Raw genomic sequence first — 25,900 nt, forward strand, 5'->3', positions numbered from 1 at the left:
TGCAGGAGGATTGAGAACCGGGGACACTGATTTAAGATAGGTAGAAATAGAAGCAATGGTGATGTAAAGAAAATAATTTCCATCACAGTAGATGAATGGGACCTGGACTGCATCACTCAAGAGAGCAGCAGGCTCAATTATGGTTTTTAAAAGGAACTGGATAAGCATTTGATGAGAAAAAGAAAGAGGAAATAAAATAGGGAAGGGTGAGGTTGCAGTGGGATTAGTTGAGTTGCTCTCACAGAGAATGAGCAAGGACAAGACGAGCTGAATGTTTTGATTCCATATGCTTCATTTTCACTGTATTGAGAGATTTCCTCTGAAAGAATAATCTCAGATTTCACCATGAGATGCCAGTGTGAATAATTAATTCAAAGTCCTGTGCCCCAGGATTCAAGCAGCTTAAATCCTTAGGTTTTGTGTTTAACAAAACAGCACAGGGTAAAAACTTCTAATGTATAGGCAACTTCTGTAATTTTAGTAAAATCATCCATGAGTTTACATACATACACATTGTAATCAATGACACAGATTTATTTATCTTTGAACTTTTATTACTTTTGCAATAATCTAAAAAGACTCCGGGTAGTTTATTTATCTGAAATAGAAATAAATTAACCTTGTCCATGCATGTTTATTATAAGATGTTCCTATGCTGGAATAATAACATGCATATTACACAGCACTATTCTATTATGAATTCTAAGTTTCTTGGCTCAAATTATAGTATAATAAGCATATTTGATGCATAAGGATCTAGTAAAACATAGTCATACCTTCTATCATATTGCATGGGGATTTTTATAGTAGTTAGGTATATAAAACAGTTGAATTTCAGAACATTCTTTTGTAGTGATTTTTCAGGATCAAAATCTGTTGTCAGTTTCCTCCCAAATATCTAGCTCATTCAGTGAGGGCACTGAGGGGTCACTTTCCAAGTTGGTGTTTGAGGAGGGGAGCCTTGCCCACAGTTTCATGCTATTCCATGAGTGGACTTTGCTGTGAATTGAACTGCCAGGTCTCCCAGGTAGTGGCCTGAAACTCCTATGTATGCACTACAATCTGCCTGTTATTCATCCTTCATCAGGACCATGCACACAATACTACATCTATCTAATTGCAAATTGTCAATAACCAGTGCTACGAAGGTTAATGCAGTGAGTTGTTACAAGTCAGAATCAGCCCCTATGGGGGCAATGGAAGCATATTTAGTGGCAAATTTCAAAATTAAATATGATGCTAGTTTGCAAGGCTATGGAAAAGAGTAGGGAAATGGAAAGAGAGCAGGTGAGTGGGAAAAGAGCAGGGCAGTTTGACCCAGCTCTTTCAAAGAGTTAACAGAAGAATGATGGGCCAAAAGGCACCCTGTTCTCTTTAAAAGCACCTGCTATCTGCTTCCAGTATTTTATTGTTTGGGTTTAAATATTTTCAGAATTGGAATGTATGAACTAATTGAAAAACTAAAAATAGTAAAAAGTAGAGTTTCTGCTTTTTAAATCTTTTTCATGCTTCTGTCTTTAGAATTTCCAATTGATTTGATTTCCAATTGATTTGATTTTTTAAAAAATCATGATTTAGATTATTCCAGTATATGTAGATCAATCTATAGATTGCAGTCTTTCGGTTCAAATGCTGTCTATACACTCATTGTGTGATTGCAGTGGGGATGACATCGGAAGACTATGCAGTCTATTATGATTACACAAGGATATCTAGTACTGGTGTGATGATATAGTAATGGGTTTGCATCTGAATAGAGAAAATGGAAGCAAGTGTTTTGAAAAATACCATCCCTCAGGACAAGTCTCAAAAGACACTAGTCTGTTTGTTTCTCTCTCTCCAGGTTATAAGCAGGATTAGGGTGTTCAACCCCACAAAGCTGCTCCATCATTAAGTTCAATCTAGGCTGACTCACATGTAGTGAAATGTTTGGATGGTGGTAATGTCATTGGACTAATAGCTGATCAGCTGGGAATGTGGCTCCAAATTCTACCAGTGAAGATTGGGAAATGTCAATTTGATTTTTGTTTTAAATAACCTAGAATTGAACGCTAGGCTCAGTCATGTTGATCATGAAACTATCATAACTTTTTTGTAAAAACTCAACAGATTCAGTATTGACCCAGATAGTCCAGTGAACAGTGCAAACTGGAGTTGCACATTGAGACCATGTATGTGCAACTGACTCTGATGCAATTTCCCCAAATCTCAAACCCTCTGAATAAATTCATTACAGTTGGAGAATTCAGAATGTTATCAGATTAAAAGACTATTCCAACGCCAATGTAGCTATTAAATTGACACCCTCTGACTCACCGTTTATTATTTCCCATCGACATCTGACAACCCCTCTGACCCAACCCAAGCCTCTACCTTACATTGGATGTGGCCCAACCTCCTGACTCCACCCTGTTGGAGATAACTCCCCCTGCCATCCCCTGACCTTGCCATCCCACTCAACATCAGCCTGGCCACCTTGGTCCAATCCAACCCTGGAGCCAATACCTCTCCCAGCCCCAGTCGATGTTACTCCTCTGACCTCCAATAAGCAGCCTTTCGTTTACCTGGCAGCTACCCACTTATCCCCTCACCCGCCTGATACCCTAACGATCTGACACCCTTCACCAACCTGGCATTTTATGCATGTCATCTATCTGACATTTATCCTCTTTATCCACCAATCTGCTACCTTACCCCTCCTCGTGTACCTTACACAGTTGTTGTCAATATGACATTGCAAACTTTAAATAATTCCTGAAATACAATGGCAAGTCTGTAAAAAGAGGGGAGTATTTTGGACATAATGCCACTCTTGCACTAAGTGAGTGGACGTTTTTCCCCCTGTTTCCTCTGATCCAGACATTCAGCATAGCTTTGGGAATCATGGATGGAAAAATCATCATCAGGTAATTGGGTAAAGGTTGAATCCATACCAAGGATAATTGGAATATCTGGGCCAATGTCCTTTAACAAAATAAATCTGCCATTTACACCTGGTCAGTGACTCCGATCCGACCCACAGCAAAGTGGTTGATCCTTAACTGCCCTTGAAAATGGACAAGCAAGCCACTCGGTTTAAGGGCAAGTATGGATGGGCAATAATTGTTGGTCTTGCCAGTGATGCCCACATCCCAGGAATGAGTAATAAATTACCTATCTTTGCTCCTTGTCCATTGACAACCTCACCTAACATGAGTCTACCAATCCTGGTCTTGAAAGCTCCAGTTGTGCCCTAACATTTCCAGCCTTTTGTATGGAGAGATTTCCAGATTGTTTCCACTGATGTGAGTTTACAACATTTTTGCTGATTCCCAATTTCTGGTCTTCATAGTCACATTCTGTATTTGGGATTATATCCTGGTAGACCTCAGTAGATCAGATTCCAGAATAAAAATGTCTTGTAGATCAGAGGAAGAAGATGATGGAGTGACAAGCAAGTTATTTTGCTTTAGTTGTTAATGGAGTACGTACAATATGGATTAAAATTCCAAATTAAATTTTTACCATAACTCGGAACATGTGTTAGCGATGACACAAGTCAGATCTAAGAGGTGCTTTAAATGTGTGCATTGTGAAATCTTCAATCAAACAATGAATCTATAATTCAACAGAGAGAAGATCAAGGTAAAATTACAATATTGTACAGATTCTGCTCCTTGACATAACACCAGATATTACTTCAGTCTGGTCAAGCTATTTAGAATACTATAGTATGAAGATTTACTAAAGAGTACCAATTTTCCAAAACAGACTTGCAGGAGAATCAGGGATCTAATTGCAACTAAGGGCTTGGAAAATCTGCCCATGATAATAATACTGGGCGATTTTCTTTTCTGGCCAGAATTCAATATAGTTCAGATTGGTATTTACTTAAGACAAATGCGTTTGAATTATTGCCAGTGCTTTTCTGCCATTACTGGATTTATTTTATTGCCATTTTTTCAGTTTAGATGGTATGCAAATAGGAATCATCTCAAACTGCAAGTATCAGACCCGCAAGACTTGCATTTTTTTCTTTCTCTCGGAACTGAGTTGGAGAGTAAGCTTGACTACTTAAATGACAATTCCAGTAAGAAGTCTAAAACACATCAAGAGCTCTAGAGGGATGGGAGGTTTGATTCCATTGCCATCGAGGCGGAGGTAACGGAGACGAGGCTGATGATCCGTTGAGGGCATCTGGCTAAGTGTGTTGATGGGTATGGGGCAGACCTGAGCTCCATTAATGTCTGTGGATAAAAAGTAACAGGTTAATTTCAGGGGAAATATGATGTTAACATTCCATTTACTTTCAATACTTTTCATTTCCCATCAGCTAGGGGAGCTAAATATTTAACCAGACACAAGACGGAGGGTAAGGAGAAGATACAGAAATGCTATCCCATTGTCTGAATGGGTACGCAGCAAGAAAAACTAGTAAAAAATCAATAATACTGAGAAATCAACATTCTGGTCATAGGAGTCTTCTATTTTGAAACACAAAACTAGTGGCCCTAGAGTCATAGAGATGCACAGCACAGAAACAGACCTTTCAGCCCAACTCGTCCATGCCAACCAGATATCCCAACCCAATCTAGTCCCACCTGACAGCACCCGGCCCATATCCCTCCAAACCCTTCCTATTCATATTCCCATCCAAATGCCTTTTAAATGTTGCAAGTGTACTCACCTCCACCACTTCCTCTGGCAGCTGATTCCATACACGTACCACACTCTGCGTGAAAATGTTGCCCCTTAGGTCTCTTTTATATCTTTCCCCTCTCACCCTAAACCTATGCCCTCTAGTTCTGGACTCCCCCGTCCCAGGGAAAAGACCTTGTCCATTTACCTGATCAATGTCCCTCGTGATTTTATAAACCTCAATAAGGTCACCTCTCAGCCTCCGGTGCTTCAGGGAAAACAGCCATAGCCAATTCAACCTCTCCCTATAGCTCAAATCCTCCAAACCTGGCAACATCTTTGTAAATCTTTTCTGAACTCTTTCAAGTTTCACAACATCTTTCTGATAGGGCGTAGACCAGAATTGCATGCAATATTCCATAAGTGGCCTAACCAATGTCCTATACAGGCACAACATGACCTCCCAACTCCTGCACTCATTACTCTGACCAATAAAGGAAAGCATACAAAACACCTTCTTCACTATCCTATCTACCTGCGACTCTACTTTCAAGGAGCTATAAACCTGCACTCCAAGGTCTCTTTGTTCAGCAATACTGCCTAGGACCTTACCATTAAGTGTATAAGTCCTGCTAAGATTTGCTTTCCCAAAATGCAACACCTCGCATTTATCTGAATTAAACTCCATCTGCCACTTCTCAGCCCATTGGCCCATCTGGTCAAGATCCCATTGTAATGCTTTGCTGTCTACTGTACCTCCAATTTTGGTTTCATCCGCAAACTTACTAACTATACTTCTTATACTCACATCCAAATCATTCATATAAATAATGAAAAGTAGTGGACCCAGCACAGATCCTTGTGGCACTCCACTGGTCACAGGCCTCCAGTCTGAAAAATAATCCTCCAACACTACGCTCTGTCTTCTACCTTTGAGGCAGTTCTGTATCCAAATGGCTAGTTCTCCCTGTATTCCATGTGATCTAACCTTGCTAATCAGTCTCCCATGGGAAACCTTGTCGAACGCCTTACTGGTCATACCGGGCAGTTTTACAGGTTCTTCCTTCTAGTTATGCCCAAGGTGCACATAATATTGAGCTTTGGGCTTCATGTCAAAGATGAACAAAAGTCCCCAGAAACATGATTGTAGCTCACTTTCTGTTCCCTCTACCCACATTTTAGAGGCTCAGCTTCTTCATCACACGAAGAAAGTGATGCTTTTGAATGTCATTTATTGAGAGATGGTGGATGGCAACACATTAAATACCTGAAATCTACTTTCGAACTGAATCTACTTTCGAACTTTCTTCAAAGTTTACTGGAAAGTGGTCTAGACAGAGAGGTTTTGTATTCAGAGGAACACTGCCATCTCATTGTGGGCATCCTTTAAAGATATGGACCTTCGGACTTTGAGCATGTGCAACACATGGGGATCTTCATAATACAGGTCTTCGGACTATGTCTTATGAACATCCCAACATTAGGGTAAATTCCGTGCAAATGAAAACCCAAAGAGACTGCATTTATTTACTTCACCTTATTTGTGGGCTGTCAGGAATAATCTAAAGGTTGGTAAATGCTCAATAGGTCAACAGGCACTGGTAATGACATTGAGCAGTGAAGGACAGTGTGATCAATAATGTGGTCTTGTCATAGCCAGACTGGAACTGAAGACATATCTTAAAATAAAAAAATTTCGTAAGTTAGTTTTGGCATAATAAAAAGACCGGTAGTAGAAATTGCCATCCTGACTAAGTTGTGTGCCCAACCAGCATTGTTGTATGGGTGCGAAACGTGGCTCTTGAAGGAAGTGGAAAATAGAAGGTTCATTGAGGCAGGGATGAGGATGTTGAAGTGGATCAGCCAAGTCACAGGATTAGACTGGACCCAGAATGTGAGCATCGGGGAAAAAAATCATGGCGGCCAAAATCCAGCAAGCTCAGGAAAGAAGACTGAGAAGTACAGGTATATCCAACAAAGGCCAGACGATCATGTTATAAGAACCAAGTATGAAGTGGACTCAGGAAGAGGAAGACAGTAAGGTCAAGAAGGAGGTTGATGCTTGTGAACCAACAGGATATTGAGGAGTAGGACCTCTACCAGAGATCAGGAAAAGTGAAGGGCCTTTGTGAACTGTGATCACACCTAGTTGATGAGCAAGAACAAAGAAGAAATATTATATTTTGAGATATTGAATATTTTCAATAAGGACTTATATTCATTGATATTGTTCAGAATTTTAACAGAATAAGTGGGTGGTGAATTCATTCTCTCTTTCTCTTTCTATCTCTCTGGAGAAAAATAGACAATTCAAATCAGGAAGGGATTGGGCTGACTCCAAATAACTTCCCAGCTGAGTAACTGCATTATTGATGCTGGATCTGTGCCAGGACATCATAATAATGAAGAGTCTCAATAACAGTGTTGCAGTGAGCCATGCACTCTTCAATTAGCATGCCACTCAAAGAGCATAGTTCCCCTGAAATGCAAAGAGAAGCACTAGAGACAAAAAAAAAGGCTTTCAAAATGCAGAAGGATTTCATGAAGGCCATCAGGGAGTCATAACAATGAAGTATACGAAAGTATGAGAGGCATTGACCAGGTCGATCATGAGAATCTTTTTCCTAGAGGGGACAAGACTAAGGTGAGAAGTAATTAGTTTCAAGGAGATCTGAGGAAAGGTTTCTTCACCCAGAAGGTGGTAGAAATATGGAATGTGGTGCTTCAAGAGTGGTAGAGGCAGGTACTCTCACAACATTTAGGAAGCATTTGGATGAGTACTTAAAATGCCAGAGCATCACAGGCTGTGTACTAAATGCAGGTAAATGAGATTAGTGCAGTTTAGTGTTTGTTGGTCAGGGGACATGGTGGGCCAAAGGATCTGTTTCTAAAATGTATGACTCTGTGAACTCTACAAGTCAAAGTTTATTACGATTGGGATATAGGGAATGAGTTGGGAATGTGGAGTTGAAATCACAGATCAGGCATGATCTTATTGAATGGTGAAAACATGATCAAGAGGCTGATTAGCCTACTCCTGCTCTGAATTCATGTGTCCATGTATGAACATATACCAGTAAAGAGTTTGTCCAAGTGCATTTCCAATATGTAAAGTATGAAAGGAAACTTGAATTGGTGACAAAGAATATAACAAATTTATTACTTGGAAGAATCATTTTTTCCCCATGTGCAAGAGATCAGTCAGCAATCTTGCCTGCAGTGATGCACTTCAGGATATTGCCCATCAACTTCAATGGACGTCATGCTGCAATTCTCTGCTTTATGCAATCAGTTGGCAAAGATTGAATTCATAAAAGTGTCCCTCACAGATGTTTCTTACTCCACGGGAAAAAACTTTTGATTAATTTTAAACAACAGATTTTCAGAGACTTAATAGCAACAGGGTTCTATATCAAAGGAAATTGTTGTAAAGAGGTCACATCTATGTTGTGTTTAAAAAATACATCAGGAGCACTCTTGCTTCCTGTCCCAAAATTATGATTTCCTATTATTCCAATTTTCCATTAACATCAAAATCACAGAAATATTACAAGGTACTCAGCCCATCATATCTGCACCAACTCTCTGAATGAACTTTTCACTTAATACCTTTCTCCTACTTTCTTCCTCAACCCTGCAGGTAACAGTTTTTGAAGGCTTTAACTGAATGTAGCTCTATACACAAGTAGACAATGCATGCCAGACATTAAACACTCATTGCATTGAAATGCCTTTTATCCATAATTACTTTTGCTGTGTTTGCCAATTACTTTAAATCCATCCCTTCTTGTACTTGATCTTTTAGGTTTGAGAAGGAGTTTTATCCCTACTTACAATGTCCAGACCCTTAATGATTTTGAATATGCCTCTATCAACACTCCTCTCAGTCTGACCTTTCTCCAAGGAAATTATCCCAAATTTCTATTCTACCTTTGTAACTTCTAGAATCATTCTGGTGAATTTTGTCTGCACTCTCTCCAATGCCTTTACAACCTCCTGAAAGTGCAGTGTCAGAATTGGATGCAGTACTCCAGCTAAGACTGAACTAGTGTCTTAACAAGTTCAACAAAGTCTCTTTTCTTTTGTACTCTACACTCCATTAATAAAACCCATGAAATTATTGATCTTATTAACTGTATTAACCTTTATGGCAATGTTTCAAGTCAGCATGATGATGAGAACATCCCAATCACCCTCTGTCGACAGTGGGCAATTTCAAATCGCCTCTTCAGTCTGTGATTTTGTGGTAGTGCCTTTGTCAATCTCCCGCCAGCTTATATACAACCAACAGCCTCACCCTTTGAAGTTCCTTTAAGATTTTATTTTTAAGACTAATTTCTAGTTTACTTTAACCTTCTGTAATTTTTTTTCACATATCACATTTGCTTCTTTTGCAAATCACTTTTAAATCTATTTCCTCTCATCTTCATTCTTTTACAAATATAATCAGAATTAGAATTAGGATTCCTACAATGTGGAAACAGGCTCTTCAGCCCAACAAGTCCACATTAATGCTCTGAAGAATAACCCAGCCGGACCCATTCCCCTAACCTATTGCTCTATATTTACCCCTGACTAATGCACCTAACCTACACATCCCTGAACACAATGGACAATTTAGCATGGCCAATTCACCTAAACTACACATCTTTGGATTGTGGGAGGAAACCAGAGCACCCAGAGGAGTGCTCAGACACATGCAGAATGCACAAGCTCCACAAAGATAGTCGCCCGAGGCTGGAATTGAACCCAGGTCCCTGGCACTGTGAGGCAGCAGTGCTAACCACTGAGCCACCATGCTGCCCTGATAGCTTAATCCTATCTGCTCTATCCAACCCCCTTATGATTTCGACAACTCCTTTCATTTAATTATTTTCGAAAACTGAAAAGTGTATTATCAAAACAATAAGCTTTTATAATAACCTGTGACTTACTTTTGATTTGGTTGTGGTCGAGGTACAAGTGTTCAAGACTGAGATGGATGGGTGGAACTATAGTGAGTTGATTGTGTGACAACTGCAAGTCTATTATGGATGAGACGTTAAAAACAAACTCAGGAATTCCAGTGTCGGAAATCTTGTTATGATTTAGCCTGACGAAAGACAGCTTTGGAAGTCCACTGAAGTAGTCCTGTGGGATGGCTTTAATGGAGTTATTGTCCAAGAAGAGTTGCAGAGTTGAACTGGGGATTTGTGGGGGCATTTCCTTGAGGCCATTCTTGGCCAAATTAAGCTGCAGTAGACTCTTCAGCCCTTGAAAAGTGTTCACCTCAATGGCAAAGTCTTTCAAGTTGTTGCCTTGCAGGTCAAGCAATATCAGTTTGTCCAGGTTGGTGAAAGCTCCCTCTGATATGCGAGAAATCTTATTCCTGGCCAGGCGAAGATGCTCTAAGCTGCTTGGCAGGGGTGCAGGCACTTCTTCAAGATTATTATCATCCATGTACAGGTGAAGCAGATTTTCCATCTTCTGAAACAGGCCTTTATCAATGTTGTCGCTTGTAATCTTATTCTTATTTAGATTTATCCATCTCAATTGGGTTTTGTTCTTGAAGGACTTTTCTGGGAGTGCTTCGATGAAATTGTTCTGAATGTACCCATACAAAACCCTTGATGGCATTTTGGGCATCTCTTTGAGGTTTTGGTTGTCACAGTACAGGGCATTTGAATAAGTAGAAGGGCATCGACACTCTTTCGGGCATTCATAAAAGTATTCTAGACGCTCTAAATAGTTTGTTAGATCCTGGCTCCAAATGCCTCCAGTTAGGAATAAAACAACTAGAACAGATTGGATCACAACTTTCATGTTTACAACTGCCCTGAAAGGAAAAATACAGTGGATAAAATAAAAATGTTCTGTGACACTTCTTGTTTGGCATCAAATCAGATGAACATCTCATGTGAGAAGTGTAACCAATTTGCAAACTGGACAGTGGACCCATCAATCTGTCCACACTTCAAGATGATTGAGGAGTCATGACTAAAACTTCTATCCCTCATTAGCCCATCCCCACCTCCCCACAAACCACATATTGCCATCAATGTTCCCTCAGAACTTCAAGAACCATGTAATCTTCTGGAAAATTTTGGAGCCCGTGACAAAGATATAAACCAGTTTCATAGCGAATAAATATTCTAGAAAGTTCCACTCTGCCCACTTCAGGTGTCTGAAACAATTCCAGGAGAACACATGGACTGCCGCAATTCTAAACAAAAAAGATTGTTTACCCCACAATATGATTGCTGCCCCACTCAACTTGTCCAGCTCCCATTTCAAAGGAGACAGAGAATCAACACTGACTACATCCACTGGCTAACTGAAGTCAAATCTGTTCATCACTTCAGTCCAAATAAATGCACCAAGCATTTTCTTTCTTCCTAAAGAAGGGCTTATGCCCAAAATGTCGATTCTCCTGCTCCTTGGATGCTGCCTGACCTGCTGCACTTTTCCAGCAACATATTTTCAGCACCTACCTCCTTGTATTGGAATTATATTCCATACAGTCATAAAGGGATCTGACCTCATGTAAGCCCATTTTTCAAATTTGTCCTGCCTTCAGAAAGCCCACCAATTATATATATCTGTACAGCTCTACATTTTTCTATCTGTTATCTGAAAGGCAAGCCTCCTGAATGACAGTGCTAATGAAGAAAGTAATTCCTCCTGCACCCCACCTGCCATGTCTAGTTTTTCTCTGATCTATTCGTGAGCTTTGGATGTCACTGATTAGGCCAGCAATTATCCTTTTTGCCTTTAAGAAGATGGTGATGAGCTGCCTCCTTAAACCACTGCAGTCCATGTGATCTGGGAACACCTGAGTACTGTGGAGATGAGTTCCAGAATTTTAACCCAGTGACAGTGAGGAGTTAGTGATAGTTTCATTTAAAGTTGTAACTGTGTGCTCTTTAGTTCTGCTTTTAGAATCTCAGATTACCTCTATATTACTAACTGTTGAATCCTGCAACACTTAACTGTACTTTCAACAGTGAAGTTACATTCTATGAGTCTGATTTGCATCTGAGATAACTAGATACAGAGCTTCCCCATTTCAGTTTTCTACAGAAAATAGTATTAATTTATTTTTGTTTTTCATCATGTATTCATCAAGATAATTTGCAAGAATACAATTTAAGAGTAAAACCAATATTTTTAATGCTTGATAAGACAGTGCTGATTGGTTGACAGGTGGAATCTGATTGATAGTGGCATTGCCGTTATTATGGAGATGTGGGTGTACTGTAGCTTTAAGAGTGTCAAAAGCTAGCAGAACTACCTGACAGTGCCGAGTTTTCTCAACAAGATATAATGTAATCTTTTGGTCCAGTAGCTAGGATAGCTGGTTGCCTGGAAATGACAAAACAGATTCAAATTTGGCCAATCAGTTTAAATTATACCCCGAAAAATACCAACTTCCAATCAAGTTTGAATTTAGTATATTGACAATCTTAATCTTAAAAGTCAATTACATAATCCAATGCTTTTGTGGGGGGCGGGGGGGGCAGTAATAAGAGTGGGAAAATTGAACAGTTGGGAGGAGAACTGCTAAGCCACCAGCATCTGCAGACTGCCCGGAGAATAGCTCTCTGAAAGGTACCTTTATCGATCAGTAACCTGTGAAACAAATCCCTAAGAAGAAGAAAAGAAGACCAAGGAAGATATAAAGAAAAGATTCGGCATCTATCTGGTTTTGAAAATTTAAATTTTTGGTAAATCTTAATCAGGGGTTTTATCAGACTAGTATTATAACAGAGAAAGTAAAAGATAGGTTAGAGGAATGAGTTGTAAATAGATGTTAGTGAATTATTCTCTTTATACTTTAAGAAATAAAGTTGTTAATTTATACCTTAAATAGTTCTTGGCCTCTTGAATTTTCACAGATTAATGCCTAGGATGTCTTTTTTGTGTTTCTGGTTTAAATTAAGTCAGAGGGTATACCCCCTGACGTAACTGTTTGGGGGCCCATCCAGGATTTGAACTGGTTTAGACAGATTTGAATAGATTTGGGGGTATGAAAAGTCCCAATAGATTTAAACACTGACAGGTTAGTGTCCTAGATCCTTAAATAAACCATAGGTGAGGTAATTTGTTTAATTTTGGTGACTTGTGGTTGATTAAACTAAAAGTGAGAGAAATGGCTCTTAAAATTGCTAAAGAGGTTCTGGAATTTGAAGATGATCCTCAAATTTGCCAAGAAAGTTTAGAAGGAAAGAAAAAGGCCATATTTTTAGAATTAGCAAGTAAGTTAGATTTGGGTTTAACCAAAGCTGAAATTGTAAGGGAGTTACTCAAACATTTAGATGTACCAGAGAAACAGACAAGTACAGTAGAGGTAGAAAAACCTTAAATTACAATTGAGGAAAATGGAGTTAGAAGATAAACAGAGGGAGAGAGAGGGAGAGTGAAAGAGAGAGAAGAGAGAAAGAGAGAGTGAAGAGAGAGAAAGAGAGAGAATTTGAGCTTGGGAAATTGAGACTTAGTCGGCAAAATCAAGTTAACAGGATGGCGATTAAAAGAAAAGGTAATGATTAAAATAAATATGTCAAACTCTGCCACATTTGATTAGAAAGATGTTGAAACCTTCTTTATTTCATTCGAAAAATTGGCTATGCAGATGGAGTGGTCTGAGGATTTATAGGTAATGCTAGTTCAGACTAAACTGGTAGGCAGAGCCAGTGAGGTGTTTGCCGCATTGTCAGATGAGGTGTCAAGCGATTATGAAGAGGTTAAACAGGCAATTTTAAGTGCTTATGAATTGGTACCAGAAGCATATAGACAATGGTTCAGAAACACAAAGAAGGAACTAGATCAGACTTATGTTGAGTTCTAAAGAATTAAACATAGTCATTTTGATAGATGGGTGTGTGCTTTGAAAATAGATAGGACCTTTGAGGTTCTGTGAGAGGTTATTCTGCTGGAAGAGTTTAAAAGCTCACTCCCAGAGATGGTAAGAATTTATGTGGAGGAACAGAAAATGCAGGAAGTGAGAAGGGCAGCAGAATTAGCAGATGAGTACATGCTAGTGCATAAGACAAGCTTCCGGCTAGAATTTTGTCCTGTGAGGGATAAACGTTGGGAGAAGGGAAGATCCTACACGATGAAACAAAGAGTAGAGAACACTGGTAAAAATTTACCACATGTTAAAGAAGTCCAAAAGGGTGGACAGGAGGTGAAAGGCCTCAGGTGTTTTCACTGTAATGGAGTGGGACACAGAAAATTGCAGTGCTGGTGGTCTCAAAAGGGCACTGGCAAAAGGTGTTTTCACTGCCAGAAAGTGGGGCACACAATGTCACATTTCTGGTATTTAAAGAAAGGCACTGTGGGAAAAGATGTGCTAAAAGAAGCTAAACCAGTGGCATTAATGAAGTTAGTAAAGGAGACCCCAAGAAGAGCCGAGGAGTTGCAGAAGAGTGCACAGCTTAGGCAGGGGCTGCGTATGGAGTTAGTAGTGTATTGCTGGAAAAACACAGCAGGTCAGGCAGCACCGGAGGAGCAGGAAACATTGATTCTCCTGCTCCTCGGATGCTGCCTGACCTGCTGTGCTTTTCTAACAACACACTCTTAACTCTGATCTCCAGGATCTGCAGACCTCACTGTCTCCTATGGAGGTAGTACCTGATCTCTGCAAAGAATTCCTCTGTGAGTAAAGTTTACTCAGAAAGAACAGGGGGAGATGGACAAGAAGTTATAATTTTCAGAGATGCAAGATCTAACCAGTCAGTGATAGTAAGGGTGGGGCGATTATACAGTCTTTCTGAACTGTTACCCAAGAGTATGGTAATTTGTGGGATAGATGGACAGAACTTTAGTGTTCCCCTAGGTAAGATCAGGTTGGAGTGCCAACTCAAGACTGGGTAAGTTACAGTGGGAGTGATTGACAGAGTGTCAGTTCCAGGAATTCACTTTGCTCTTGGGAATGATTTGGCAGGGTCCAAGGTGGGAAGTTAAACACCCCTTGTTGTGTAGAAGCCCAAGGAAGACCAAGAAACTGAGGAGTTAAAACAGAAATATCCTGGTATTTTCCCGGGGTCTGTGTGGTAACCAGATCTCACTATCAGAACTCACAGCACGTAGCGAAAAGTAAAAAAGGTGAAGGAGTTGAGGTTCAGCTAGCAGATACCCTGTTAGATGTAATGGTGCAGGAAAAACCTGAACAGGCAGAGGGTCAGATTGAAGTGCTTAGTTCTGATAGGCTAAGAGACTTGCAACAACAAGACAAGACAATCAAAGATATATATGTGGATGCATATTCTAAAAAAGAGGCAGAAAATATTCCAGAAGGTTATTATCTGAAAGATAGAATCTTAAGACAGAAATGGAGACCATGGATGGTTAGTGCAGAGAAGAAATGGTTCAAAGTGCACCAGATTGTGTTGCCGGTAGCATAGAGACAGGAGGTGTTACGGGTAACACATGAATTACCTATAGGAAGTCACCTGGGGGTATGAAAGACTCAGACTAAGGTACAAAAACATTTCTATTGGCCTGGAATGCAGAAGGTGTGTCATATATGCCAAATGATAGATAAGCCACAGGCGGTAATAAAACCAGCACCTTTGTTGCCAATTACTGCATTTGAAGAACCTTTCACACAGGTTATAATTGATTGTTTAGGTCCTCTCCTGAGAACTAAAAGTGGGAACCAGTACTTGTTAACTATAATGGATGTGTCTACCAAATTTCCGGAGGCAATTCCATTACAGAGTATCAAGGCAAAAAAGGTGGTAGAGGAGTTAGTAGCTTTCTTCATACGGTATGGGCTACCCCGAGAGATTCAGTTGGATCAAGTGTCAAATTTTACTGCTAGACTGTTTAAGGAGGTTATGGATAGTTTCGGTATATAGCACTTTAAATCCAGTGTGTATCATCCTGAATCCCAGGGAGCTTTAGAAAAGTGACATCAAACATTGAAGACCATGTTGAGAGCATACTGTCAGGACTACCCGAATGATTGGGATCAAGGTATCCCCTTTGTATTGTTTGCCATTAGAGATGCCCCAAATGAAGATACTCTTTTCACTCCCTTCGAGTTAATATTCGGGCATGAAGTGAAAGGTCCTTTGAAATTAATTAAAGAAAAATTGACAAGACCAAAGTCAGAGATCTCACACTTAGATTACATATCAGAGGTGAGGGAGAGACTAAATCGAGTAGGTGAGTTAGCTAAACAGCACCTAAACAGGACACGGCATGGAATGAAACAGGTGACAGATAAAAGCTCTGAGACTCAGACATTTTTCCGAGGGGATGATGTGTTAGTACTGTTACCAGTGATAGGAGATCCCTTCAAAGCCAGGTTTTGTGGTCCCTTTCAAATAGAGAAAAAGAGTCAGGTGAACTATCTAGTGAAGATGCCAGATATAAAAAAAAGTATCAGGTATGTCATCTGAATATGTTGAAACCGTGTTATACTAGAGAGAATGAACTGGAGAAACAGATGTTAGTTACTGCCCCGCAGAGTGAGGAATCTAATCTAGATGATGTGGATTTTGATGTGCCTCAAAATAGATTAAAAGATGAAGAAGTCATTGAAGAATGGGATTGGTTATAAGCTATCTGTCTCAGGAGCGTAGTACGCAGTTGAAAGATTTGTTATTGCAGTATAAGGACATACGTAAGAATCAGATGGGGAGGACTAATGATATTGTACATGAAGATATTGTAGATTAGGAAGTACTGCTCCAATAAAACAAAACCCATATCGGCTTAATCCTTTTCAAAGCCAGACAGGTCCAGATGGAGGTGGAGGCCATGCTTGATGAGGACATCATCGAACCAAGCCAGAGCAAGTGGAGTTCACAGATCATCTTAGTTCCCAAACCGGACGAGATTCAATGATGCCACATGGATTATTGGAAGGTCAACGCCGTTACAAAATCAGACTCAAATCCAATTCCTAGATTGGAGGACTGTATTGAGAAAGTCAGACAAGCCTGCTACATCACAAGTTGGACTTAATCCGTGGTTACTGACAGGTACCTTTTCTTTTATCAGAGTCAAAAGAAATTTCTGCATTTGTAACCCCAAATGGGCTATATCAGTTTAAAATGATGCCCTTTGGAATGAAGAACACACCCACCACATTCCAAAGAATCATGAACAGAGTTGTGGCTGAGTTAACAAACTGTACAATCTATTTGGGCATTGTAGTGATCTTTAGTCAGTCCTGAAAAGATCACATGGTACAGTTGACAGAGCTCTTGGAACCACTATGTGAAGCAAAACTGGTGATAAACTTAAATAAAATGAAATTCGCGAAAGCAGAGGTGATGTGCTTGGGACATAACATCTGTCATGGAAGGTTGACCTCACAGAAGACAAAGACAAAGGCCATCGAGGAATTTCCACAACCAACCTTGAAAAAAGAGATGCTTTGATTCTTAGGACTCAGCAGATTCTATCAGAAGTTTGTTCCAAACTTCAGCAGCATAGTGACACTGTTAACCAATTTGCTGAAGAAGAACACAAAGCTTCGGTGGACAGAGCAATACCAGGCATCATTCAACGATCTGAAATCAATATTAACCACCAAACCAGTTTTAGCTACACCAAACCTTTCAAAGCCTTTTAAAGTTGCCATCAATGCTAGTGACATAGGAGTTGGAACTGTATTACTACAGGAAGATAAGGATGGGATTGAATTGTTAGTTGGTCACTTTTTGAAGAAGATCAACATCCATCAGAGGAAATACTCCACAATTGAAAAAGAACCTTATAGCATTTTAATGTGTATGTCACGAACAATGTGTTGGAGACGGTGGTGTACACGAATCACAATCGTCTTACATTCTTAGAATGCTTTAAAGTCAAGAATATGAGACTATTTCATTGGGGTCTCATGTTACAGACTTTTATTTTAAAAATCATACATATTGCGGGTTATAAGAATGTAATAGAAGATGCCTTATTGCGGATTTAACTGATAAAGTTTAAGATGAGGTTTGTGTTTATTTAATGTTATACATATTTACAGTTACGGGGAAAGAGGTAAGGTGAACTTAGATTAAAGTTATCGGTATAGTAAGGTAATGTGTTTAAAGAATAGAGAAAAAATGCAGCCATCTTTTCATTATGATGGTTCTTTTTTTAAAGGGGAGCTGTTATGAAGATGTGGGTGTATTGTACCTTTAAGAGAGATAAAAGCTAGCAGAACTACCTGATAGCACCAAGTGTTCTTAACAAGATACAATGTAATCTTTTGGGCCGGTAGCTAGGGTAGCTGGTTGCCTGGAAATGACAGAACAGATTCAAATTAGGCCAATCAGTTTAAATTATATTCTAAAAAATACCAATATTCAATCCAGCTTGAATTTAGTATATTGACAATCTTAAAAGCCAATGACACAATCTGATGCTTTGTGGGGGGGGGGATATAACACTGGGGAAACTGAACAGTTGGGAGGAGAACTGCCAAGCCACCTGCATCTGCAGACTGCCCAGAGAATAGCTCTCTTAAAGATACCCTTATTGATCAGTGAAACAGAAATCCCTAAGAAGAAAAGAAGATGGATGATGACATAAAGAGAAAATTCACATCTGGCAGGTTTTGAAAAGTTGAATTTTTGGTAAATCTTCATCTGGGGTTTTATTGGACTAGTATGATAGAAGGAAAGTAACAGATAGGTTAGAGGAAGGCATTGTAAATAGTTGTTGGTTAACTATTCTCTGTTATACTTTAAGAAATAAAGTTGTTAATTTTTACTTTAAATAGGTCGTGGCCTCTCTAATTTTCACAGATTACTGCACAGGATAAATCTTTTCTGCATTGCTGGTTTAAGTTAAGCAGGAAGGTTTACCCTGTGACGTAACACTGTGGAGATGCACCAGTTGATGATTATTGACAGTTAACAGTCAAACTTTAGTTAGATTTTAAACAAGGCAGGTTGACTCTGATTGATCAAGATTGCCCTGACAGTGAACCTCAGCTGTTGTCTATTTTGCTGAGTTGAAACAGGTGCAGTGTAACGATATGCTGTTTCTGACAACCAATTTAGGATTTCAGTCATGTTTTCAGTATGTCACACTTGTATGTACTAGAAGCTACACAGATTAATACAAAGGGCCCTGTTCTTTGTAGACAGTAACCCACAGCAGAGAGATAATGACCAGACAACGTTTTAGTGATCTTGGATGAAGTATAAGTTGAGCATTTGGGAGAATTGTTCTTCTCTGAATTCCCCAATGGGATCTTTCACATCTGCCTGAGAGAGCAGGTGAGGTGTTGGTTTAACTTTGCAACCAAAAATAATGCACCTCCATTAGTGCAGCACTCCCTCAGGACCTCACTGGGAATCTCCACCTAGATTTGATGCAAAGTGTCTTGCCTGGATCTTGACCCAAAATCTTCAGACACATGGGTGTGAGTACTTATTTTGACACTATTGAATACACTTAAAATATATTAATTAAACTTGTCTTTAGCAGTCATACATTCACTGAATGCTGGTGATAAGTGACCAATAATCTCTTATATACCATGTTATCAACATATATTTCTCTAATCATCCACTTTATTTTTCCCAACAGCTATTATGTACATTGAAATGAATTTGCCGTTAATGTAAACTAAACAGGATTCACCAGCAAAGCAATTATTGTCCCAGACCAACAATCCACACATCTTGAATTCATAAATCGACCAATCAGTCTGATAATTAGGGGGCTGGCAACAGAATGAAAGACAATAAAAGTTATCGAAGTTAAAGAAACCCAACAGCTTCAATAATGTTCTTTGGGGAAGAAAACTGTCAGCTGCTACCTATCTGTGTTACCGATGACTCATGTTCCATCTCACATGGTTGGCCTCTGAAATGATCAAGCACACTCATCCTCTGAACACAATCTGGAAATGACTAATAAATATTTAAGAACAAAGAAAACACAAACAAAAATATTTTCATTTCATCTCACACCAAGCTATGCTTTTCTGCGGTACTCAATTCTAATTTCTTCTTCATGTGATATGGGTGTTGTCGGAAAGTCCTGAATTTATTGCCTTTTCCCCATTGCTCTCATGTGGCTTTGCTCAGGCCATTTCAGACATCAGTGAGGACTCACTCACATTGCTCTGATTCCCTTCTCTAAAGGACATTAGTAAACCAGTGATAGCTTCATAATGACCATTACTGTGAATAACTTTCAATTCCATATCTGTTTAGCTGAATTTAAATTCTATCAAATAGCTGTGCATGATTTTAACCACAGTCCCCAAACCATTTACCTATGCCTCCAAATTAGCAGACCAGTGATATTACCACTACACCACCAACTCTTGCACAATGCAAAAGTATCAACATTGACTTGGTGATGCATCCTGACATTTGAGGCAGGAAACCATGAATTCAAGCCACTCCAGGAGAGGTGCACATGTAACTTCAGCTGATACTTTGCTACAAGACTGACGAAAACCTGACTATCTGCTTAACTGGATGTAAACAAGATTCATGGCATTGTGTGAAGTGCAGGAAGGGTTTTCCCATTCTCCTGGTCAATGGCATTAATTCACCATTCTTTCACTGATGCTGGAACAATATCCTGGGACTCTCTCTGTGACAGCACTGTGGGTATACCAACAACACATGGACTGCAACATTTCAAGAAAGCAGGACACCACTACCTTCTCAAGGGCAGTTAGGGATGGGCAAAAAGTGCTGACCTGGCCAGCAATGCCCACATTCATAACAAATTAAAATATTATCTCTCAACTGCCATTGCAAAGAAGCAGATTGGGCTTGAAATTGACCTCAGCCAAATCATTGAATCAGCAATAAAAACAGAAAGTGCTGGAGAAACTTAGGAGGCCTTCCTCTATCTGTGGACAGAGAAACAGAAACATTTCAGTTCCAACATGGCTCTTCTTTGGAGTTGATAGCTTTTGCAAGTCACACTTGATTTTGTTTTCTATCTATCAAACAATGTGCCAAATGGACCTCCCAGTTCACAGTGAATCCATTTTCTCACACTACCATAGACCAATCACACACCTATTAACTGATTATCTATCACTTTCTCCTTTTGGGACCTCACTGTGTGCAATTTGCCTCCGATAATAGTTCACTTCATTTGCAGTGAACTACTTGGGAATATCCTGAGGACATGAAAGGAACTAAAGTACTTATAGAGATCACATTTTGGGTACTGTGCACATTTCTGGACGCCGGCCCCTAGAAAATATACATTAGCTTAAAGTGACTCATGCATTCACCAAGTTGTTACCAGGATTTCAAGATTCAGATGATAAAGATTGGTTGCATAAATTTCTTTATAAAAGTTGAAGGATCAATTTTTTGTATTTTGTAAGGCAGTGATAGGACATAGGAATACAGGTAGTTAGAAGTAAATTACATTGCCCTGCATCTGGAGTCACAAGCAGGCCAGCCCAGGTAAGAATGGCAGATTTTGTTCTCGAAATGATATTTGAAAACCAGATGTGTTTATGATCATCAAAGATAGTTTGACAATCACCATTACTAGTTTTCATTTCCAAATTTTATTGACTGGGTTTAAATTCCATTAACTTTCTTTGTAGGTTTGAAATATACATCCCTACACACTTAGCCTGAGTTTCTGCTTGGTAAGTTTAATGTTTTTGCTGCCATGCCACTATCTCCCCGAATGATGGAATTGCCTCATTGGGGTGAATGGCCTTTGTTATAAGTCAGCTTTAAATGATTTTAAAATCTCATTAAAGTACCCTGGCTAACCAATTGTGCTGCTGAGTTAAACATTGCCTTGAGACAGTGAAAAATACTGGAAAGATTCAGCTTCTTTATTTTTCTTTCTTTCCATATTAGCAATGATGGTGGGAAGAGCAGGAAAGCCGGAAAAAAGTAACATGAGACATCAGCAAGCACTACATCCCAGGGAGAGCTGCTGCCATTTGTTACTATTGTTCTCTTTTGATAAGGCAGTTTTCAAACCAGTTCATTCATTTGGCATTGATTCAATCAGTCTTGACCTTTAGAAGCCTCCCATAAGGAACATGAGGAAATAGCACAAGGAGCTGGGAGTGATACTGGAGGCAGTAATGCGAAATAACAGTGACTCAGTCACGAGGAAAAGATGGAAATAAAAGGAGACTAGCAAATTACACACACCATAGGGGCAGTTATTATTAAAAAAATCAAATGGAAAATATCCTGAGAGAAGAATGTCTCAAAACTAAAGCTTTACTATGCATGGAGTCACATTGTGACTCTTCTCCTGGAGTAAGCCATCAACAGGAATATGTGCAACACCTGGTCTACTCCACACTGCATTGAAACGTTCAGATGAGTCACTAAAGCAGTCACGAGCTGGGTGGTAAAGACATTCCCCTGGTACCCTGCTTCTTGGAAAAGTAATGCATCTGGTGAGAATTTCAGCTAGTAGATTTTAGCACACCGAAAGAAATTGATGTTTATCAACAACTTAATGAGTCCAGTTTCAAGACCCACTGCAGGGAGCTGAGCACATCACCTCGGTTACCAACTCCTGTTGAATACTGAGGCAGTGCTGCCCTGTCAGAGGTTCCATCTTTCATTATGTTTACTCAAGGCCACACCTGCCCTCTCAGGGCAATGTAAAAGATCTCGTCACTGTTTCAAAACAGAGCAGGAGGTGTTTTACTTAGTACCCTGGTCGATATTTATCCCTTAATCAGTATAATTAAATGCAGATTATCTGTGTGACTATAACAGTGCTTCCTGTGGGACCTCACTGTGTGCAATTTGTTAACCACATTTTCAATGTCGCGACAGTTATTATGTTTCTCAAATACATCATCATCTGTAAACCTGAGGTAGTCTAAGGCATAATAGAAATTCAGATATTTTCCTTCTTTCATTGTTCAAAACCATATTGGAATAAGTGGCTCAGGTGCAGTGAGCAATGGGAATAGACAGGATAACTCAGAGGAGGGAAGGGGAAATGAGAATAACCCAGGGCAAGAAAACTCTGTGTTGTCCAGGGCTGAGAAACATACCTGGTCTTGCAGCTGTCATGTTTTGATGTGCTTTCTGGTATTATTAACTTTATTAATTAATTTGTTATTAGTTTATTATTAACTCTTGTTACAGTATTTTAGTGTGCTACACTATCCCACAATGGTTCACAGGAGTAATTATCAAATAAAAGTCTGAGTCAAGTAAGATGATAGTAGATGAGGAAATGCAAAGCTTGGTCAAAGATTTAGATGGAGAAAGTGAGGTTTGCAGATGCTGGAGATCATAGCTGAAAATGTGTTGCTGGAACAGCGCAGCAGGTCAGGCAGCATCCAGGGAACAGGAGAATCGACGTTTCAGGCATAAGCCCTTCTTCAGGAATAGACAGGAATAGATTTAGATGCGAAGGAGAGATTTAAAGGAGGCAGAGAGAGACGCAGAAAGATTTGGGGAAGGAATTCATGAATAGACGGTGCAGTCAGCTGAAGTCAATCAATTTGTTGAATGATATAACACAGACCTGAGGCCCTCATGTGGTGCTGTGATAGTATCCATGTCCTTGGACTGGGAAGCTTGGGTTCAAGTCCTACCTACTCCAGAGATGTGTAATAGTATCTCTGAGCAGGATGGTTAGAAAAATAGGTTAGATTTTTTAAAAAAGCATGCTCAGCATCTCTATCAGATGAAAAAAAGAGCCCAGACCAGACACTCTCTTGTGGAGCAATGGTAGTGTCCCTACCCTTGAACTGGATGGCCTGGATTCAAGCTCCGGAGGTGTGTAATAGTATTGCTGTACAGAATGATTAGGGAAAAAGAAGTTAAATAAGAGAGAAGAGCCCAGGCCATAAAGTTGACTGTAATGGAGTGATAATGCTTATTGTTGCCACCAATGGTGGAACAATTAAAATGAAGGATGTTCAAGCCTATATTGGATGAGCATGGATATTTCAGAGGTTTGGAGAATCTAGAAGAGGTTACAGGGATTACAGGGGCAAGGACTTGAAAGAATTTGAAAAGAAATATGAGAATTTTAAAATCGAGGCACTATTAGTCAGTGAACACAGGAATGATTGGTAAACAGGATTTGTGTTAGGCTGAATTCCAAATTTCAAAGGTATATATTAAACCAGACAGCAAAGCTGTTCATGTCTAAAGGCAAGAAAGGCATATACACGTGTTTATGTTTATTGAAACATAAAATCATCTGGATTGAATTTTCTTATGAGTTCATTTTCTCCATTACAAACCTGAAGATCAAATGTCATTGTACAGTTCAAAAAGGCAGTTTAGTCAGTCCTGATGGATAAGCTTTCAACAATTAGTAATACAGAAATAAATAATTGATTTCTCTGATTAACTCTCTGACCTTATGAGTAAAGAAAGAAAACTTAAGTAAAATAACCTGTAACTGAGAACTTTGTTGTTCGGTCCTTAGTTTGCCTGATTAGCTATTACATTGATTAAAGTGGAAAATGTTTAAACAACTGAATCAATAATCAGTTCAATATAGAGAAAGGCTCCATGAAGTCACTATGACATATACTGTAACCATTGCTTTCAATTAAAGAATAAATAAACTTTAGATTAAGAGTAAATGGCAGGAAATAGTAAATCTCTTCCTATCACCCCCTCCCTCGAAAATGAAATTCTCAACTTTATGGTAACTCAAGAAGCCCATTAACACACACCACTATGTTGTTCTGTGCTCCAGACCATCTTTTTGAGGCCACTTGATTAAAATTAAGAACATTAAATGTATGCACCCTTTCTTTTAAAGTGGTGGTGTGAATGTACACTAGGATAGACATGTAAAAGACACTGGTGAATGTTGGGATGGAGGATGAGAGAAGATAAACTGAATGCTATAGAAAGATAACACATTGGGAAACTGCAGAAAACTTGCAAAGCGATGACAGCTCACTTGCTGTCCTCCACTGAGGTTCACACTGAATCAGCAAGGGTAAGATTGACAATGTCGAAGCATATTTTGTCAGAAGTGAGTCACTACATCTGAGCCCACATGTGCTGCATTTAATTGTATAATCTCAAACACTAGCTTAGCATTCCAATTACCTGGGCTGCTCTATCTGTTAAGACTAAACCTTTCCTTCCTTGGGAGCTTGTCCAGCAATTGGAACACATTTATCAAAAAAAAACAAATTTATATCTAGGCATTTTTCTCAAATTGATACTTTCTCAATGAGGACCTGTGTACATCATAAAATTCGAGCCAAGAGTTTCTAGAAAGCAAGTGGAGAGTTCAACTCAGCAGCATATTCAGATTGCTATTACGGTGATGGTTTTGGATTTAAAAGAAGGGATGAGTTTAAATTCTAGACAGAATTCTAGACCTTGCTTATTAAATCTGCTTTCACCTGTATAAATCAGATGGTTATTTGTCCCAAATGTTCCAGAGTTAAAGAAACATGAAAAAACTGCAATGATGATGTTCATAATTATAAAATAAAAAGCAATTTGAAAACCTACAATTAATGGTTTTTATCGAAATCATCCAAACCCAATTTTACGTATTTCTGACAATTTAATGACAGTATTCAATCAACCAGTCTTTTAAGATGTTTCTTTTGCAATGATAGACAAATCCACATCAGACCAATAAATCTTGCCGAGCTTTTCAGATGCGATAGTGTATGGCACTAATGTGTGTGTGCTTCACATTGAGAATTTACCCACAATTATCTGAAAAAATCTGATTTATACTTTTAAAATGTGTAAGAACAGTTTACCTTGGATCTCAGAACTTCAGCACTTCACTCCTTTGAACGGCTTTTTCCTTTATAAGAATTTGCTCCTGCTAAAGAGAATGCTGGATATTTTAAATAGCTTTCATCCAATCTTGAGTTCCTGAAACTAAGCAGCAACTAAAAGCTCTCCAGGGTCTATCTTTAACCTTTTACTTTTACATGCACAGCAGAGCTTAATTTGTAGACACACTTCCCACTTTTCAGCAATCTCTCCTACACCATTGTTTGCCTGTTACAGATTGGCTGTGCTTGCATGCTGTGTTTTAATAAGGCAGCCTAATATATAGACACTGATGGAAGTTCTTTTATTTTAACCCTAAAATAGCGGACACCTCCACATTTCATGTTCAGAGGAGGGGTTGTTGGGGGTGGAGTGGTGGGGCGGGGGGGAAGACAAGAATTTGTAACAGCTGCTCAAGATGCAATTAATGGTCTAATATGAGCCACAGATCAAATTATTTTACTGAACATGATGGAATTATTCAAAATGTCACCACTTGAAAAGGATGCAAATTAAAATGGAACCACATGGAATGATGGTGAAAAAAGCTTCAGATCAGCTAATTTTATTCAGTAGTGACATTTCATATTGTTGAACAACTG

General features: G+C 39.2%; 1 protein-coding gene across 1 annotated transcript; it reads right to left on the reverse strand.

The window, feature by feature from the left end:
• Positions 1 to 506: 506 nt before the first annotated feature.
• Positions 507 to 25,466, reverse strand: kera (keratocan). The gene is made up of 3 exons (XM_043708854.2): positions 25,280 to 25,466; positions 9,552 to 10,432; positions 507 to 4,226 (listed from the first exon to the last, which is right to left on the reverse strand). Exons 2-3 carry the CDS (start codon positions 10,417 to 10,419, stop codon positions 4,054 to 4,056), a joined length of 1,041 nt encoding a protein of 346 aa, XP_043564789.2. The 5' UTR covers positions 10,420 to 10,432; positions 25,280 to 25,466; the 3' UTR covers positions 507 to 4,053.
• Between the last annotated feature and the right edge of the window lie 434 nt (positions 25,467 to 25,900).

Source organism: Chiloscyllium plagiosum, unplaced genomic scaffold (assembly GCF_037043375.1).
Source record: "Chiloscyllium plagiosum isolate Xiang-an unplaced genomic scaffold, Cpla_swu_hap1 HiC_scaffold_19, whole genome shotgun sequence".
NCBI classification, from domain to species: domain Eukaryota; kingdom Metazoa; phylum Chordata; class Chondrichthyes; order Orectolobiformes; family Hemiscylliidae; genus Chiloscyllium; species Chiloscyllium plagiosum.